Source organism: Setaria italica, chromosome V, assembly GCF_000263155.2.
Source record: "Setaria italica strain Yugu1 chromosome V, Setaria_italica_v2.0, whole genome shotgun sequence".
NCBI classification, from domain to species: Eukaryota; Viridiplantae; Streptophyta; class Magnoliopsida; order Poales; family Poaceae; genus Setaria; species Setaria italica.
In genome coordinates, this window is record NC_028454.1 from 5613518 (window position 1) to 5631568 (window position 18051).

Here is an 18051-nt window from a genome sequence, read left to right on the forward strand (position 1 = left end):
GTGATCACTAAGCTAAGATCCAATTTAAGACTAATGCTGGATTAAGTCAAATCTAACAGCTAGCAGCCTAGCAACAAGCTGCTCGGCGGCAGTATCAGATCGACGTCCACACCACACGTGACCCATATCAACTTGGCAACTTGAGCCATATTTAATTACCCAAAATCCCAACTTTAGCACTATGCAAAAAGAAGATTCCCCATCACATCAAACTTACGGTACATGTATGCAGTACGGAATGTAGACGAAATCAAACACTAATTGCACAGTTTGGTTGTACTTTGCGAGACGAATCTTTTGAGCCTAATTAGTTAATATTTGGACAATAATTTACAAATACAAACGAAATGCTACAGTATACTACAGTGTTGTCGCAGTGATTTTGGTTATTCAAAATCGATTGGTGGTTCGTGGCGTGCAGCGTGTTGTACTCGAGTACTTGTCCACGGCATCCTGTACAAACTGACTCGACGAACCAGGCTCGGGAGAAAGCACGAATCGTTTTGGAAAAGAGAAACGGAATTTCTTCATAGCAGCAGTTTATTTTCTTTAAAAATTGAGGGCTTAAATTTTCTCTATTATCCATGTCTTTTTTCTCTCTCTGTTATGTTATGGGTCGATTTTCAGTATTTCACGGCCATTTCTGTTTTGTCCATTCAGCTTTTTAACTTGGCCCATTTTGAATCGCGGCTCGGCGAGCGTCAGAGGCGGCTCGGCTCAAGAAAACTGACCATGATCGGGCTTGGGCCGATCTGGTGCTGGACCGCGAATGGCAAATACACTGCGGAATCCTGCAATCAGTCTACCACGCACGCACTAAAAATGTGGAAGACCTGGGCGTTAGGCGGGCTGGACCCATTACAATTTGGGCTACTACTGTTGCGCCCAAATTAATTAGGTCGGGCCTCCTCTTCGGCCGTCCCAAAATGAATGAGCCCGCCGTAGGCTGGCCCAAACAAGCCGTACTGGATCCTGGTACCGAGGGCGAGGTATCTGAAGCATACGGATACGGTTGCTTAGACTTGCAACTTTTTCTATAAAACAACTAACGAATTTACCATTTTACCAAAAAGAAGTGCCATTCTTAGATCTGTTTGGTAGGCTTGACTTCAGCTTCACCTGTTTTGCGCAAAATGGGACACTATGGCATGAAATCTGGTAGGCTTAACTTCAACTTCACATGTTTTGCGCAAAACGGGACACTATGATATGAAGCCGTATTTTGACTTCACCGACTTTAGTTTTACCGGTAAAACTATTTTGGAAGAAACCGTCCCAAACGGAAACGGAACCACAGTAGCATTCCCCGGCCGGCCGGCCCTTATCCAACAACACTGAAGTACTTATCACGGAAGAAGGACGCCGAGACAAAACATCACGTGAATATTGAAACGTAATGATCCTCGAGATGCCAAGTGGACCCCTTCACCCACCGCCCGTGTCTCCCAATAATTCACATCACCAGTCGCAATCGCAATCGCAATCCCCACCACGCGGGATCAATCGGAGCAGAGCAAAGCAGAGCCGCGCGGACAGACAGATCGAGCACGAGCCATGGCGGCGACGGCGGCGAACCGGCGCGTGATCCTCAAGGACTACGTGGAGGGGTACCCCCGGGAGGAGCACATGGAGGTGCTCCCTGGCGCCGAGGTGCCCCTCCGCCTCGCCGGCGACGACCCGCCCGGGTCCGTCCTCGTCCGCAACCTCTACCTCTCCTGCGACCCCTACATGCGGCCCAAGATGTCGCGCCCGCTGCGGGAGTCCTACACGGCCGCCTTCACCCCGGGCTCCGTCATCACGGGCTACGGCGTCGCCCGCGTGCTCGACTCCTCCGACCCGCGCCTCGCGCCCGGGGACCTCGTATGGGGCATCACCGGCTGGGAGGACTACAGCGTCGTCAAGCCCCCCGCCACCGCCTTCCTCGCCAAGATCTCCCACGGCGGCGAGGGCGGGGGCGTCCCGCTGTCCTACTACACCGGCATCCTCGGCATGCCGGGCCTCACCGCCTACGTGGGGTTCCACGAGATCTGCGCGCCGAAGAAGGGCGAGACCGTCTTCGTCTCCGCGGCCTCCGGCGCCGTGGGCCAGCTGGTGGGCCAGTTCGCGCGGCTCGCCGGGTGCCACGTCGTCGGCAGCGCGGGGTCTAAGGAGAAGGTGGAGCTCCTCAAGACGAAATTCGGGTTCCACGACGCCTTCAACTACAAGGAGGAGGCCGACCTCGCCGCCGCGCTCAAGCGGTGCTTCCCGGAGGGCATCGACATCTACTTTGAGAACGTGGGCGGCGCCATGCTCGACGCCGTGCTGCTCAACATGCGCGTCCACGGCCGCATCGCCGTCTGCGGGTTCATCTCGCAGTACAACCTGAGGGAAGGGGAGAAGGACGCCGTGCGCAACCTCTCCGCCGTCATCGGCAAGCGGCTCCGGATGCAGGGGTTCATCGAGCCCGACCACAAGCACCTGTACCCGCAGTACGAGGCGTGGGTGCTGCCATACATCAGGGACGGCACCATCGCCTACGTCGAGGACGTCGCCGAGGGCCTCGAGAGCGCGCCCAAGGCGCTCATCGGCCTCTTCCACGGCCGCAACGTCGGCAAGCAGCTCGTCCGCATCGCCGACGACGAATGATCCGGCTGAAAACCGGCGCCTGAATTGGATCCTTAGATCGATGTACCACTACCCAGTTCCAGTTTTTGTTGTTCATGATGAATAAATTGTGCAGTCGATGCTGGTTTCAGAATTGTGGCTGCCTTTGAGCAAGCGGCCGATTTGGGGAAGATAATTGCAGGGAACGATGGAAATTCTGGCAGTGGGGCTTTCAAGGCTCTTCTTCACTACTTCAGCCCGATTGTCACCCAAATGCCCAACTCTAAAAGCATAGCGAGGGGAAGTGTCCTAATTTTGAGAAGATTGTTTTCTCATGTCATTCACACTTCATGAGGAAGGGTATCCAAAATAAAATCAATTTTCTGTTGGCAATCCCACAACGAAATCCCTTTCCTCAACGCACATGACTGACGTCCCTCAATCCTAACACATCGGGAAAAACACTGGGAGGGACTTCTGACTGAGCAAGTAAGCAACTGAATCCTAAAAGAGGAAACTACTACTCATCATGGCTAAGCACCTTCATCGTACCAATAGCAAGACTAATTGATAGCTGGAATACAATCTCAGAAGAACTGGAATTTAGCTGGAATACAATCTCAGAAGAACTGGAATTTAGGTGTGGGATAGAGTAAAATGCATGGCCGGACCTCAAGGTGTGTCATTTTGGTCCCCACACTCTCAAATTGCAGAATTATCACATGTCCAGACGGGCTTTAACCCGCTCCAATTGCCGACGTGGTTGTCCAACCTGGAAACCAACGTGGAAAGGCAGATGACGGGACGAGGTAAATATGCAAAAAAAAAAACCTTCTTCTCATATCTCTTTCACAATCAATGACCCTGAGTCCATCTGCAATATCTTCCCCTGGTAACAACCAATAAATCTTCAAATTTGCAGTCCTTAAGTACCCTAAATCCTCAACAAATTGATCTAGCCACAGTGGAGACCAAGTGTCTGTTTCAACATGATCAAACCAGCTGACTTTCCCACCCACATATGATCTGAGATGGCCGTGCCCAACAAAGAATCCCCCACGGTGAACTTCAACAGAGAACTCCTCAGTACCATTATCTACAATAATCACACACAGAGCCAATCAGTAACACAAGATGGGAAAAAAGCATGAACAGATTACAAAAGGCCGAACCTTTTTCCTAGAAAAATCAGAACCTACCTAAACCCTAGCAAACAAAAACCCATCGATTACTACCTCAAGAACAAGACATCGGTGCTAATAATGTCGATCTAGAGTTGCTAAAACACGGGAATTTGGGCTTCGATTAACTCACCATACACAGGTGCGTCTTCACCTTGCCGCCGCAATCTTGCCCCCATCTTCCACCGCGGCTGCCGTGTTCTTGCCCAGATTGAGGAGTGCGTGCAGCCTCTCTACTCCTCGTCGACCAGTACCCCTTCAATCGTCGCCGATCGCCGCCGCCGCCGACCGAATCGCACGCCTCGTTCCCTCCGTGAAGAGGGAAACGAAGAGGCAAGGGGCTGCAATGTGAGAGAGATATGAGAAGAAGTTTTTTTTTTTTCATATCCTCGTCCCGTCATCTGCCCTTTCCATTTCCATGTTCGTTTCTAGGTTGGACAGCCACATCGGCAATTGGAGCGGGTTAAGGCCGTTTGGACCTGCGACGACAAAACAAGTTTAGTGTACTGATGCTGCAATCTGAAAGTACGGGGACCAAAATAATACATTTTAACAAATTTGAGATCCGATCATACATTTTACTCTGTGGAATAGCACTAGACTGGACAAAAGGGCAGGGGTTAGGGCTCCTATATGGCTTGCGGAAGTTAATTAAGCCACACAACTTTAAAACCCGTTAGACCCATATAGCACAACCATTTCAGCCCATCAATCTTTCTCCACGAATACTATCAACATTTCCTTACACTTGATTCAACAATCCGTAAATCCTATTTCAACATTTGGAATATGTTAACTCAACATTGCACGGAGATCAGATATTATTTTTGACTTGCTTCCCCACCTCACATAGATTTTCCCATGTGTGATACACGGTGCAATATTTTCTTACAACTTATTAAACCCTGATAGAACATTTTGAATATGCTAATTCAACAGGCCACAGGGTCAGATATTTATTTATAGTTGGCTTAGGGGATGAGTTATTATTTATGGTTGGATTGGAAGTCATGTAAAAAAATTGTGGAAGTTATATAGGTTTCTCGGAAGGGGCTTGCTTACGTAGAGTACATGACACCACTAAAGCCCGTCGCGATCTTCAGCCCAGCCCACATCGAGTACATGACAGCCACTTTTGAACAAACAAGAAACAGCCTAGTCGTTCAATATGAAAAAAAAACAAAGTAGCTCTTTAGGGTCTGGGGTTTTGAAAAATACCGTTCGACAAAGTAAACACAGACAGAGCTGAGAGCTCCCAACGACAATGACAGCAGTGGCATGGAACCTACAGTATGGTTTTCCTACCCTGTATTGCTCCACGCTGTTGAGGAACTCCAGATCTTTTGGGCTTTCGAAGGACTTGGGAGATAGGTTGACCCATCACCATCAGGAAATGGTAAACGGAAAGAACCAACCATAAGCAGTGATAGACTGATAATAGTGGCCTACTGGCGAAGAGAAGTTAGCAACATGGCGGCAGAACATTAATCCCTTTGAACAAAGATCCGAGTCTATTCTTTTTTCTTGCATGTCCTTGATTCTATCATAGCCCATGTTGAACCTTGACAAAAAGGGAAGGGCAGAGTATGTGGTGAAGTCTATAATGAATCAAATTTAATGCTGAATCACACTAAAAACTCCCTCCATAAATGAAGATTTCTCCTCAATTGTCGCCAAACAGATTAAGTAAAAAACATGGACAAGTTTAAGAGCAATTGGATCCTATTAAAATGTAGTTATTGGGTCATTTAGAACGATCCTATCTAAAGGCTTGGTCAATAGGAATTTTGGATGAACATCCATGTGAGAGTAGAAAAAAATGTTAAGATCCTGCCTCAGAATATGGGGCACATTTTGGTTCGCTAAGACAAGACCTTAACTAACAATTACTTTATCAACGTGTCAATTTTGTAATACAAGCTTTCGTTCATAAACAAGTACTTTTTTTTGCGAGGTCGTAAACAAGTACTTTTAAATACAAATATAATGATACCAATTGTCGGTCAATACTTACCTTAACAAAAACAACATACATATTGCATTTTTCATTTATTTGGGCAAAGGGGATACATACCAACTTCTAAACCATTTCATTTTCCATAACTTATGATTCTCGCATGACAAATAGGCCGAGTGCTAAAGGTCACCGAGAGACACCATCCGAGAAAATACGATCAGGGCATGCCAACCATGAACCACCATTCATGCCTAGCGCGTATGTATAAAAAACTTGAAAAGGATATGATGGCCTGATCCGCTCTGAGCCCGTACGAGTCTACGAACGATTTAGACTACAACATGCCGACAGGTTTGTTTTGATTTAAGATTTTTTCCACTGCACGTGCAAGTGGTGGGATATTCTTTGGACAGGGAAGACGAGGATTATCCCGTCCAAATACAGTGAACCTGCAGCGTAAGAATTGTACTCCCTCCGTTAAGAATGGTGCTCCCTCCGTTTCAAATTGTAGATCGTTTTAGTTGTCTAGATTTATGCATATTATCATACATCTAGATATACACTTTATCTAGATACACCTAGAAAAGCTAAAACGACCTACAATTTGAAACGAATGGAGTATTTGTCGGTGTTTTATATCCGGTAACCTATCAAGGGGTACCTGAGGTAGTAGATTGGTTGGTGGGGAATTGTCGGACCTGGAACTCGAAGGTAAAAGCGAGACACAAGACACGGATTTATACAGATTCGGGCCGTCCGAGTAGCGTAATACCCTACGTCCTATTTGGGGAGTTGTATATTGCGTCTTGTGCTTAGGTGTTGCGTAGCCTAGTTGTTGGCTATTGACGATGGTTCTGAGCTGCCCATCTAGATACCCCTACGCTCCTTTATATACTCCAGGAGGCAGGATAACTAGTCGGATATAATGAGGAGTTCTAGTAGAGTTATATAGTATAAGTCCTAGGATTACTAGGAATCCCAGTCCATCGTTTTCCTTCTTTGTGGGTATTGGGGATTTATTCCCGACAGTATCTTTGGAACGAAGGGGGGTATCTAGTACTCAATTACTCATATTGTAAAACCAAGACTACAAACTCTACAAGAGAGAGAGTAAAAACAAAACAAAACCGCCGATTTGCTAAGTAAATAAACGAGGACGAAAGACGAAATTTTTTAACTGAATAATAACTTTTCTAAAAAAAGTATCGCTGAATGAGTTTGGATTAAGGAAGGGCCACGAGTGCAGCGACGAATAGTTGTCCTCCTCCTCTGCTTGGTCCCGGATGATGGAAAGGGTCATCCCATATACGATTGGGGTATTTTTGTTCGCTTTGGCTTTGGCCCATGGCGCAAGCGCAACGCGATTTGACCCCAAAACAAAACGAAAAGCCGGCGGGGGTGCCAGACTGCCAGCGCCCACTCCACTCTTCAACCATCCATCCACCCGTACCTCCGAATCTCTCCTGCTGGTAGTGCGATTCCCTGAGGCACGCGAGCGATGGCGTCGTGGTCGTCGCCCTCCGCCGCCGCCGCCGCGGCCGCCGCGGCCTCCTCGGGCGCCCGATTCGGCGTCCTCCCCGGCCCGGCGCAGCGGCAGCCCCTCCCGTCCCCGTCGCTCCCCCGGGGAGGACCTAACTCCCGGCTCGTCCTCACCCGCGGCCCGGGGTTCCTCACGCGCATCGGCTCCGCTTCCGTTTCCTCATCCGCGCGGTGCCGCGCCGTCGCCGCCGAGGTCGAGGGCCTCAACATCGCCAACGACGTCACCCAGGTGACACACACTCTTCGACGCGCGCCTAGCGTTGGTTCATGTCCCGTTCATTCATTCGTTTCCCTAGCATATATGCTTCATTCAGGTAGTTGCTTAGGTGCTAGGATTGCATATGTCAGGACCAGGCAGTAGAATTGCATACTTATTAGTCAACCGATGCCAGACACTAGCGATGATCAACTGCAAAGTACAACTACTAGCGATGATCTTAAGAAAACTTACTCGAAGGAATTGCAGAAGGGGAAAATTAGGATGCATCAGCTTTTGTTTTGACGGTCAATTGTCCATTCGCAGCTCATCGGCAAGACGCCAATGGTTTATCTTAACAACATCGTTAAGGGCTCTGTCGCCAATGTTGCTGCTAAGCTCGAGATTATGGAGCCATGCTGCAGTGTCAAGGACAGGTATCCTTTCATTTCATTTCCTTCCATTTGTGCGAAGGTTGGCCTTTTTGTTAGAGCTAAACAGTTCCAAACCGGTTTGGTTTCAGGATAGGATACAGTATGATAAACGATGCTGAGGAGAAGGGCCTGATTACTCCCGGAAAGGTGAATTGTTTGCATAAGTGCACTTTGGCTTGTTTCACATATTACCTTGCTTAGTTATATCGATAGAAATAGAATTCTCAAAACAATTTATGCCCATAATTGAAACGAGTACAAACCAAATGCGTACATGTGTCTGAGCCTCTGAGGTAGCCACAGGTGCCCAGAGATGCTTCTGATCACTGTTCAATACAAAATCATGACAACACCGTTTCATTCATGCTTTCTGCTTACCCTAAATGGCTTGTTTTTCTGTCCCCTGTTTCTGCTCAGAGTGTTTTGGTGGAAGCTACAAGTGGAAATACAGGCATTGGTCTTGCCTTTATTGCTGCTTCTAAGGGATATAAGTTGATATTAACAATGCCTTCATCAATGAGTATGGAGAGAAGGGTCCTACTCAGAGCTTTTGGTGCTGAACTTGTCCTTACTGATGCTGCAAAAGGGATGAAAGGGGCCTTAGACAAGGCTACGGAGATTTTAGATAAGACTCCCAATTCATACATGCTTCAGCAGTTTGATAACCCTGCCAACCCAAAGGTAACGGAGAGAACTAGCCAGGTGACTCTATCTGTATGTGCACTCTGTTTCTAACCTACATGCCCAATGTTTGTCTTCATTTGTTTGCAAACAGGTACATTATGAGACTACTGGGCCAGAAATCTGGGAGGATTCAAAGGGGAAGGTGGATATATTCATTGGTGGAATTGGAACAGGTGGTACGATATCTGGTGCTGGCCGTTTCCTGAAGGAGAAAAATCCTGAAATTAAGGTTTCTTTATATTTCCGCTCAAACAAAATCTGCTGTGCTGTATATGCTTTGGTCCTTATACGATCATCTGTATTTAGGTTATTGGTATCGAGCCTTCTGAAAGTAACATACTCTCCGGTGGAAAACCTGGTATGTTTGTGAGTTGTGACCATACTTCCATATGTCCCTGTCAAACTTTTGGTCTTTCCTTACAACTGTTATCCTATTGTAGGTCCACATAAGATTCAGGGAATTGGGGCCGGATTTGTTCCTAGGAACTTAGATAGTGATGTTCTTGATGAAGTAATTGAGGTATGGGCGCAAACCAGTCTTATATTTTCTTCAGTATGAACTGACATTTAATACAAAACCATGAAAGAAAGGTCATTATCCTCTCCAAATCAACCTGTCTGTTTCTGTCATTAGACTATATATGGGTATGCCATACATAGAACAGCATTTATAAAAGTATACTTGCATAAGCTACATAATTCTTTGCTTTGGACAACAATCCTATCCTTTTGCTCTGCCTTCTACAGAAGAGATCTGTGCATCGCCACAGGGTTTCTGTTTGTTACTCTATTTCTCATGGTTTATGCCTTACTGTTTATGCTGCAGATATCAAGTGATGAAGCTGTTGAGACAGCAAAGCAGTTGGCAGTTCAGGAAGGATTATTGGTATGATAACTTGACATCTTGATGCTTTGTAGTGTCTAGGACATTATTTAGGCATGCCATTCTTTTTGGGACATTGTCCCTGAGTTGCAAGCATACATCTTCCTTTAATCCTTCTTAGAGGAAGGAAGCTTTGTTAACTCAACATATAAGCTCAAAGCCACCTACCAGTCCTACTTTTCAACTACAAAGAGCTACCAAGCATTCATCTTCTGATGAAAGCAGGCAAATCATGAAGAGGGACAAACCAGCTATTTAAGATCTACTAGATAGAATCAGTTTATAGGCAACATCCTGGAGCCAATTTACTGTTTCCTTTTCATTTAACAATAGTGGATTATTGGGTTAGTAGTAGAAACCTGGACTTTTGTGCACCAGACTGTAGGCTTCTCCTCTCAGTCTTTCTCCTTTATATCAAAAGCAAATGCAAATTAGAGTAGCTGGAAACACCCTGCAAGATATGTGACTGAAGGCATGCGAAGTTAGGAATTAACAAAGCCATCTTCCATGAATGTTGCACTTGGTAAAGTTAGACTGCAGGCAAACTTATCATTGTTTTTTAAATGAACCTGAGAATCTTGTGCCATTTGAAGATTTGTGAATTTTGTGTAGGTTGGAATCTCTTCTGGAGCGGCCGCTGCTGCTGCCATAAAAGTTGCCAAGCGACCAGAAAATGCTGGAAAGCTGATAGTGGTAAGTGCAGAATTGTCATCTCTGCTATAACCCTTTTGCAAATATCCTTTGTGATTGTACAGATCACAATATCCTAGATGATTAATCTATGCGATTACATTCTTTTGGGTCATTTCTCCAGGTTATATTCCCAAGCTTTGGTGAGAGGTACCTTTCGTCCGTCCTCTATCAGTCGATAAGAGAAGAATGCGAGAACTTGCAGCCTGAGCCATGAGTGAGCCCTCGGTCTTAACAGCATAATAAATGTTTCTGAAATAAGATGCTTGGTCAGCATTAGTGCCTCTGAGAAGTGTTACACCACTCCACTTGGCATCATCTGGCGCTATCATCCTTTTGCCACCACGATAAGAATTAGTGAGGCGTGTGGAGAAACATACATGACTCTCCAACTGTTTTCCCCCCTTTAGCAAAACAGAAACAATTCGTACATGTCTATACGATTCGGCCTGATTTGATTGGCAACTGTAATCATCATCTTCTTGTCCATGGATTTTTAAAGTTATCAAACCAGTGTCAGTTGGCTGAGGCAGGTGGATATGTTGTGTTCTTTTCTGTGTGTATGTATCACTACCATGCATCTCAAACAAGTGTCAACTGGGCCGAAGCTGGGTCGTGTATCGCAGCATTCTGGTATGGATTTTGGCATATGGCAAGCACGATAAAGCGTGTTCCAGGTGACAAGAGGGAACAGCTAGTGTGCAATCATGTGCATTTCCACCACTGGTTTGTTTTTTTTTCTTCCATGTGATAATGACACGGACTCTGAAGTGCTAGTATCTTCCTTTGGATGATTTAATGATTGGCAAATTAAATAAAATCAGAGCTGTATTATTGACTGATTTCCCTCCAGCTAGTTCCTAGTGCATATATTCACCTAGATGGATAATGGCCATTTCGTGGGCGTTCAAGACAGTTGTGATGCAACACATGTGAGGTCCTTTTATGTGAGCCTGGAAGTCTGTTGGATCCGGATACTCATGGTGCTTGGATTTCTGTTGTTCTTTCTCGTATGCTCACACATAAATAGCGCGTGGAATTTAGTTGCATTGCACACGTACATGCATGGGCATGACATGGGAGAAAAAAAACACAATGATACGAGTGTCTGGCTACGGCTGCGTACTCTTTTTGGGTTTGCATGGTTTGGTTTCAGCAGTTCCATTTCCAAGTCAAACCATCCATTCAATGTTGCGCCGTGGATACGGTATGGTTGTGTCTGGCTACGGCTGCGTACTCTTTTTGGGTATTTGCTTTCAGTTTATCTGTCTAGGCATGGAAGAAGTATTTCAAGATTTTTTAAAAAAGAGTAAAGTACATGGGCTGTCTTTAAACTAAGTGGTATTTTGTTGAACTCAACTTGGTACTCGAGGCCCACGATGGGTGTGATCTCTGTGACAAATTTAGAGACCGACATGACATTGTTAACTTCACTCTACCGAGGGGAAGTGAGAAGTTTTTCGTTCAAGGATGGAAACCGTTAGTTACCTAACACTTTGGTGGTGCCATAACCACGGCAAACTCCAGGAAAAGAAATGCACAACAGACGGATTATTGCGCTAAGAACGTGCATCTTATCATCATGATCATGATTAGCAACCAAACAACGGCAGCAGGAAATCAAAGATTGAGAGTGCTGTCCCGGAACCAAACCATGATTAGAAACCACGCGCTCGGACCAGCCGGAAGTAAACGGGGCCCGAACCGTACCCGTACGTGCTGCCGCCCTGTCCCGTGACGGAAAAGCCCCTCGCCCCCTCTGAGACCACCACGCCGCTGCTCGGCCGTGGACCGAGGGGTAGAACCGGGATTCCGCAAGTCCGAGGGGACTCGACTGGACTCGACGCGAGGGGGAGGGTTTCCCCTCTTGTCTCCCTCTCCTCCCTCTCTCTCTCTTCTTCTCTTCCCCCGCACGAGATTCTGTTCCACGCCGCCAGAATCAGTCGTGCCGCATCGTCGGCGACCTCGCCGCCGGTTACGCAGCGGAACTCGGGGACCCTTGGACTGGAGCATTTTTCTCGTGGAGAGGCGTCTTGTTCATCCTCCTCCTCCTCCTCCTCCTGTCGGCCTTGTGCTGCCACTGGACTGGCGTGGAGTGGAGATCCATCCACCCGCACTTGCCACGATCTCTTCCTTCTCGTGTCGGTAACCGCCCCGCGATTGCTTGGACGGGTTGCTCTGGGGCTTTGGCTTTGCTCGCAGTCTAATCCAAATCTGCCTCCCTCCCTCCCTCCCTTCCTCTCCCCGTTCAGTTGGCTGCGGATTTGCGTGCTGTGGTGCGGCCCCGCAGCCCAATCCATGGTTGGGTTCGATTTGGTTCGGCTTCGTCTTCGTCTTCAGCGCTCGAGATCAGTCTAGTCGAGGCGCGTGCGCGGTTTGGTTGCCGGAAGACTTTTTTGGAGTTCAAGTGAATCCCCATGCCCCAGGTGAGGTCCGGCCCCGATGGCGCCGGTGGGGACTACATCAAGTGGATGTGCGGCGCCGGCGGACGCGCGGGCGGCGCCATGGCCAACCTCCAGCGCGGCGTCGGCTCCCTCGTCCGGGACATCGGCGACCCCTGCCTCAACCCCTCCCCAGTTAAGGTCGCTTTGCTTTGTAAATCGCTTCTCCTGTTTAATATGGAAATAGCGTGATGGGTAATGATGCCAATGCCAATGCGAATGCGAATGATGCTTTGCTCTCCCTTGTCTGTGACATTGGCAACCGCTGCTGCTTCATTGGTTTTGTGATGATCATTATTTGCAAGGAATATATCTCTTGCATTTTTGCTATCGTCAATATTAGCAGTATGCATAGTGATGGCTCACTCATACAATTTGGTACCCGTATACATGGTATAGATGGCACATAGAAATTACAACCTTCTTTTTTTGCATCAATGCATATATTGCCTATATTTAGTACTTATCCAAATTGCTGAGACTGAATGGTTCATTCACTATAGCATTTGCACCGCTTTTAGGTCGCTGGCCACGAATAAGGTTTACTGTCACATAAGATCCGTGGCAGGGTAAAACTGTTTCCTTGATTAATAGCTCTGTTTTAATGTGATCACAATTTTCAAGGTACACATCCTGAATGCAAATACCGATCTGGTGTCAGAAAGATGATGACAGCACACTATCTATCTACCATTCAATTAATCATAACATATGAACTAACAAATCCTGATAAAAGTATGAACTGTCCATTTGTCAAATGGTATATGAAACTATGAATTATTCATGGCTGTTATATGATTGTATCCATTTGTCAAAAGAGTATATGAATCTATGAACTATACATGTCTATTCTCCTAATAATGTTCTTTCCATGCGCTACTGACAGCCTTGCTTTTCTATCTGCAATTGTACAGGGAAACAGAATGCTCAAACCAGAAAAATGGCACACATGTTTTGACAGTGAGGGAAGGGTTATGTGTTTCCGTAAAGCCCTTAAATTCATTGTCTTAGGGGTGAGTTAACTATGTACTTGATGTTTGAGGAACTTCCCTTTTCATGTTCTTGTAGTTGTAGAAGCACTGTGAAGTTTTTTTTTCAGTCTTGAGGCTTCACATTCACACACTGGTATCAGCTCTGATATAGCTGGGTTTTTTTCATCACCTAGAGAACCATTTGCACAATTGAATAATTTAACTGTGCGTCAAAGGGGTTATATAATAAGTTCTATGTCCTTTAACAATGTGCAGGGAGTGGATCCTTCTATTCGAGCGGAAGTTTGGGAGTTTCTTCTTGGCTGCTATGCCTTAAGTAGCACGTCAGAATATAGGGGAAAGTTAAGAGCTGCTCGAAGGTGAGAAAATTTCATGTTTCTTGGTACAAGTATCATTTTTATTTACAAGCCTAAGAGGTTTACATTTTTATGTTCTATAAGATAATGCTGCTGTATGTGTTAGTGTGTTTACCTTTGTATTGGTAAACAGACTGCTCTAGCCAAAATTCCCCACCCTTTATTGTCCCAAATTAGTGTTCTGTTATATTTATAATTATGTGCATACCATAGAAAATGGCATTGACAATAATGCGCCTCCATGCGTGACAGTCTTGACCCTATGAACTGGTTTTTAAGATGCTGCCTTTTTTACATACATTTCCCTTGTATTTCCTTATACAACCTTCTTACACACACTCTCTAGGGGATAAACTGATATTGTGAATCCGATGTAGTCTAGATATTGTGCTTGTTCTGAAGTTTTCTATTCCATTTCATGCAACTCCCTAACAGTTGAATTTATTTTCTTCTATCTCATTTACATATTTTTGTTGCTGTTTCCCTAATGTTTTGGGGTATTTTCCTTTTTTTTTTCCTTTTGTTTTGGCCCTTTCGATTTTATTCCATTTGATCAGTATTTTAATAAAAAATAACTTTAAACCTTGGAGACTATAATATTTTCATTTCTATTTTTACCCACATGTATCATTTGAAATTTAGAAGGCTCTAACTTAATGCTTTATTTTTCTTTCTATGTAGGGAGAAGTATCATTATTTAATTAGACAATGCCAGAGCATGCATGCAAGCATTGGTACAGGTGAGCTTGCGTATGCTGTTGGATCGAAGCTGATGGATGTCAGGACTTTGCCCAAAGAAACTGATAGTGGAGAAGAAGTCAGCACAAGCCAACAAACTTCACATCAAGAACCTTGCAATGTAGTGGAAAATTCCAATTTGAATTGTGGGTCTGGTGGCACACCTCAGTCTCAGAAAAGAAAAGGCTGTAGTAAATCAGCTGAACCAGTTGGTTTTAACATACATAATGATAGCTCTGTATATGATTCTTCCAATTTTATGGTACCTTCCACAGCGGTGAATAATTGCTTGAGAGATTCTGGAGATTATGATGACATTGGTGAACCAAGGTATGACAGTGAGACCTTCACCGATTTTCCTTCCCTATCTGGTACAAACTTGTTTGCAAATGGCGGCGAGGATAGCAATGGAGTTGAGGAAAGTCATTGTAGTTTCTCGGTTCCTGAAGATAGGTTAAGGCTCCGTGATGAACGCATGCACAGCTTCCAAATCAATAATAACATAGATCTCATTATAGAGTCAAATTCATTCTCCAATGATCTGTTTCGACCTAGCAACAGTGACTCAGCCATCTTTCACTCGGATGCATACAAGCAGGATAGATGGTTAGATGATGGCTATAGTAAGGAAATTATAGACTCCTTGAGGATATCTGATGCACCAGAAGCAGATTTAGTTGATGGAACCAAATCAAACGGTTCTGTTGCTGACAAAGATAGAGTTTCCGAATGGCTTTGGACACTGCATCGAATTGGTATGCTTATATTCTCAATTTGCACAATTCTGGCACCTCTTCTGATTGTATTCTAATATCTAATAAGGGATAAAATAATCCTGATGCAGTTGTTGATGTTGTGAGAACAGATAGCCATCTTGATTTCTATGGAGAATCAAGAAATATGGCTAGAATGTCTGATATACTTGCAGTTTATGCGTGGGTTGATCCCTCCACTGGATACTGTCAAGGTTTGCATATTTCAGGGAGCTTATTTTCTATGTTGTCTGATTATTCTTGATGTATCTAATATTCTGAATAAGACGATATTAATTATAGGTATGAGCGATCTGCTATCACCTTTTGTTGTTATATATGAGGATGACGCGGATGCCTTTTGGTGCTTTGAGATGCTTCTAAGAAGGATGGTAACTTGCATCTATCGTAACTTTCGTTGCTGTCCATTAGTTTGGTCTTTACGTTACTTGACAATGATGTACGCTTCTGCTGTGCGTTGCTGTCCTCAGCGCGAAAATTTCCAGATGGAGGGACCAACGGGAGTTATGAAGCAGTTGCAAGCATTGTGGAAGATCTTGGAACTGACAGATGTTGAATTATTTGAACATTTGTCAGCAATTGGTGCTGAAAGCCTTCATTTCGCTTTCCGGATGCTGCTAGTGCTTTTTCGTCGAGAGCTATCTTTTGAGGAATCACTGATCATGTGGGAGGTCTGGCTCTTCAGGATACCTGTCTTTTTTTGGACAATTCCTAGTTGGCTAGTTATTGCGTAAAGTTAATATAAGAATTCTTTGAAACAGACATATAGGTGAAATATGCTGAATCTTTATTTTTGTAAATAAAATCCTAGTTCATAACAGACTAACAAAGGGTTGCTCAAAAAAAAAAACAAATTAACAAAGGCAGTTTATGTTTGCAACAACATAGTTATATTAATTTATTTGCACTAAATGATGCGAAGAGATTATATGTGGCGTTTCATACTACATATAACCACTGTGAAGTTGTGTTTTGATGCAGTTATTTTACTCTAAATGCTTAGAACATTATAGTCTTGTTTTGCTAAACAACTTTTCTTGTCTTCAGATGATGTGGGCTGCTGATTTTGATGAAGAAGCAATCAGGCGTTTAGAAGAGAACTGTCTTGGACCATTACTTGTAGATCTGAGGACTGATTTATCATGTGAAGTTAAAGAAGTGCATCGGATGAACAGTTCCACAAGAAGAAAATCCAAAACCAGGAAATCCCATCGCAGGAATGGTGAAATCTGTGGGGCTTGCCACCCTGGAACGAGATCCAGTACAAGAAATCATCTCTGTGGCTTGTCAGGTGCTACTATATGGGCAAGGCCTCAGCTGATGCTGCAACTGAGTGCAAATGTACTGGCAAAGAGCGGAGATGACGAACTGCCTATTTTCTGTGTAGCAGCAATCTTGATAATCAATCGCCACAGGATAATTAGAGGGACTCGCTCAATTGATGATGCGATCAAGGCAAGTTCAGTTACTACTTTCTTTCTTGTCATTTAAATCCTTGTGTCCACAGAATCATTGCTTATAGCTATTTATTCGCAATGGGCATTCTTCAGATGTTCAACGACAATATGCTGAAAATCAATGTAAAAAGATGTGTACGCTTGGCCATCAAGCTGAGGAAGAAGTATTTGTACAAGGTAAATTCTGACGCAGTACTGTTGAACTTGTTTTCTATTAACTAACTTGGACTCGGGTCTTTCTTATAAACATTAGCACCATCCACTGAGGTTGGTTTTTGAGTGTTCTGCCTTTGTATTTGAAGCAGTCATTGAAAGGAGGCTCCAGTGATGATAAAGAAAGTTGAAGGGACTACATTTCCCCTTGTAGAAAAAACTAGGTATTTCTCCATCGTGCATTGCTGTCTATTCGGTGGAGCGGTACTGGCCAGAAGTCTGGTTACATCTCCAAGACCCGTTACTCAGCATTGCAAGGTATGTAGTGCACCGGCTCCTCTTTCTTTTTTTTTCGCCGTCTATTTGTTGGCTCGACAGGAATTGTGGTGAACATCCAATAGGTGGTGGCAGATGGTAAATGACCGACATATTTGTGATTGCCTTGTTTCAGGAAACCTGTACATACTAGTATACTTGAACACAACAGATGAAGCTGCGGAAGTAAAGGGAAAAAAAAAGGAATCGATTCCACTGTGTCGCTGTATTGCTGGTGTTGTCATTGTTTTTGTTGTGCCCATTCGGCAATGGTCAATTGGTCATGTCCATGATGATTGTATTTATCGATGTGTGGAGGTTTGAGTGCCACGCAAAACCACACGGAAGAACGGAACAGTAAAAAGGGTTGAAGTGTACAAAGTATGATCCGAGCAATCCATTCTTTGGAGCGAAACTAGTTTATTGGTTCCACGCCGTTACGAATGAAAATAATTTCACAACTCGCATGCCATCTGTTGGATGTTCCAAGACTAGTAGCGTAGGATGTGGATAATGGAAGAAATGGCAACTCAAGTAGAATCGGACTGGATTAAGCGGCGGGCTGGTTGAGCGGAAAGGCATCCGGCCGGCCGGGGGTGCCCGATTCAATCCAGCAGCAGCGGAGAGAGGGTCAAGATCCCAGGCCCAAGAGCCAGGTGCACGATTTCCAGAGAGAAGC

At 44.9% G+C, this 18051-nt stretch overlaps 3 protein-coding genes and 1 long non-coding RNA gene across 8 annotated transcripts; 3 read left to right on the forward strand and 1 right to left on the reverse strand.

Annotated features, from left to right (window-relative positions):
- Positions 1-1464: 1464 nt before the first annotated feature.
- LOC101785937 (2-alkenal reductase (NADP(+)-dependent)) lies at positions 1465-2806 on the forward strand. Its single transcript, XM_004967827.4, has one exon. The coding sequence runs from the start codon at positions 1555-1557 to the stop codon at positions 2623-2625; it is 1071 nt and encodes a 356-aa protein (XP_004967884.1). The 5' UTR covers positions 1465-1554; the 3' UTR covers positions 2626-2806.
- A 304-nt stretch (positions 2807-3110) lies between these two features.
- On the reverse strand, positions 3111-4161 carry LOC111257415. The gene is made up of 2 exons (XR_002677923.1): positions 3898-4161; positions 3111-3679 (listed from the first exon to the last, which is right to left on the reverse strand). It is a non-coding gene; the product is annotated as an uncharacterized LOC111257415 (long non-coding RNA).
- Positions 4162-7219: 3058 nt separating this feature from the next.
- LOC101786348 (cysteine synthase) lies at positions 7220-10754 on the forward strand. Its single transcript, XM_004967828.4, has 10 exons — positions 7220-7489; positions 7784-7893; positions 7980-8037; positions 8308-8571; positions 8666-8803; positions 8881-8932; positions 9015-9094; positions 9401-9460; positions 10070-10150; positions 10272-10754. The coding sequence occupies exons 1-10, from the start codon at positions 7220-7222 to the stop codon at positions 10362-10364; spliced, it is 1206 nt and encodes a 401-aa protein (XP_004967885.1). The 3' UTR covers positions 10365-10754.
- A 1256-nt stretch (positions 10755-12010) lies between these two features.
- LOC101786736 (small G protein signaling modulator 1) lies at positions 12011-17833 on the forward strand. 5 transcript variants are annotated; one of them, XM_022826824.1, is made up of 11 exons: positions 12011-12292; positions 12400-12729; positions 13503-13601; positions 13836-13939; positions 14618-15429; positions 15519-15641; positions 15730-16118; positions 16495-16902; positions 16998-17081; positions 17207-17375; positions 17509-17833. In XM_022826824.1, the coding sequence occupies exons 2-10, from the start codon at positions 12565-12567 to the stop codon at positions 17246-17248; spliced, it is 2226 nt and encodes a 741-aa protein (XP_022682559.1). In that variant the 5' UTR covers positions 12011-12292; positions 12400-12564; the 3' UTR covers positions 17249-17375; positions 17509-17833. The 5 variants fall into 5 exon arrangements, with proteins under 5 accessions (XP_022682559.1, XP_022682560.1, XP_022682562.1 ...); XM_022826825.1 differs by having other exon boundaries at positions 12011-12288; XM_022826827.1 differs by having other exon boundaries at positions 12012-12729; positions 15730-15818; positions 15918-16118.
- The last annotated feature ends 218 nt before the right edge of the window (positions 17834-18051 follow it).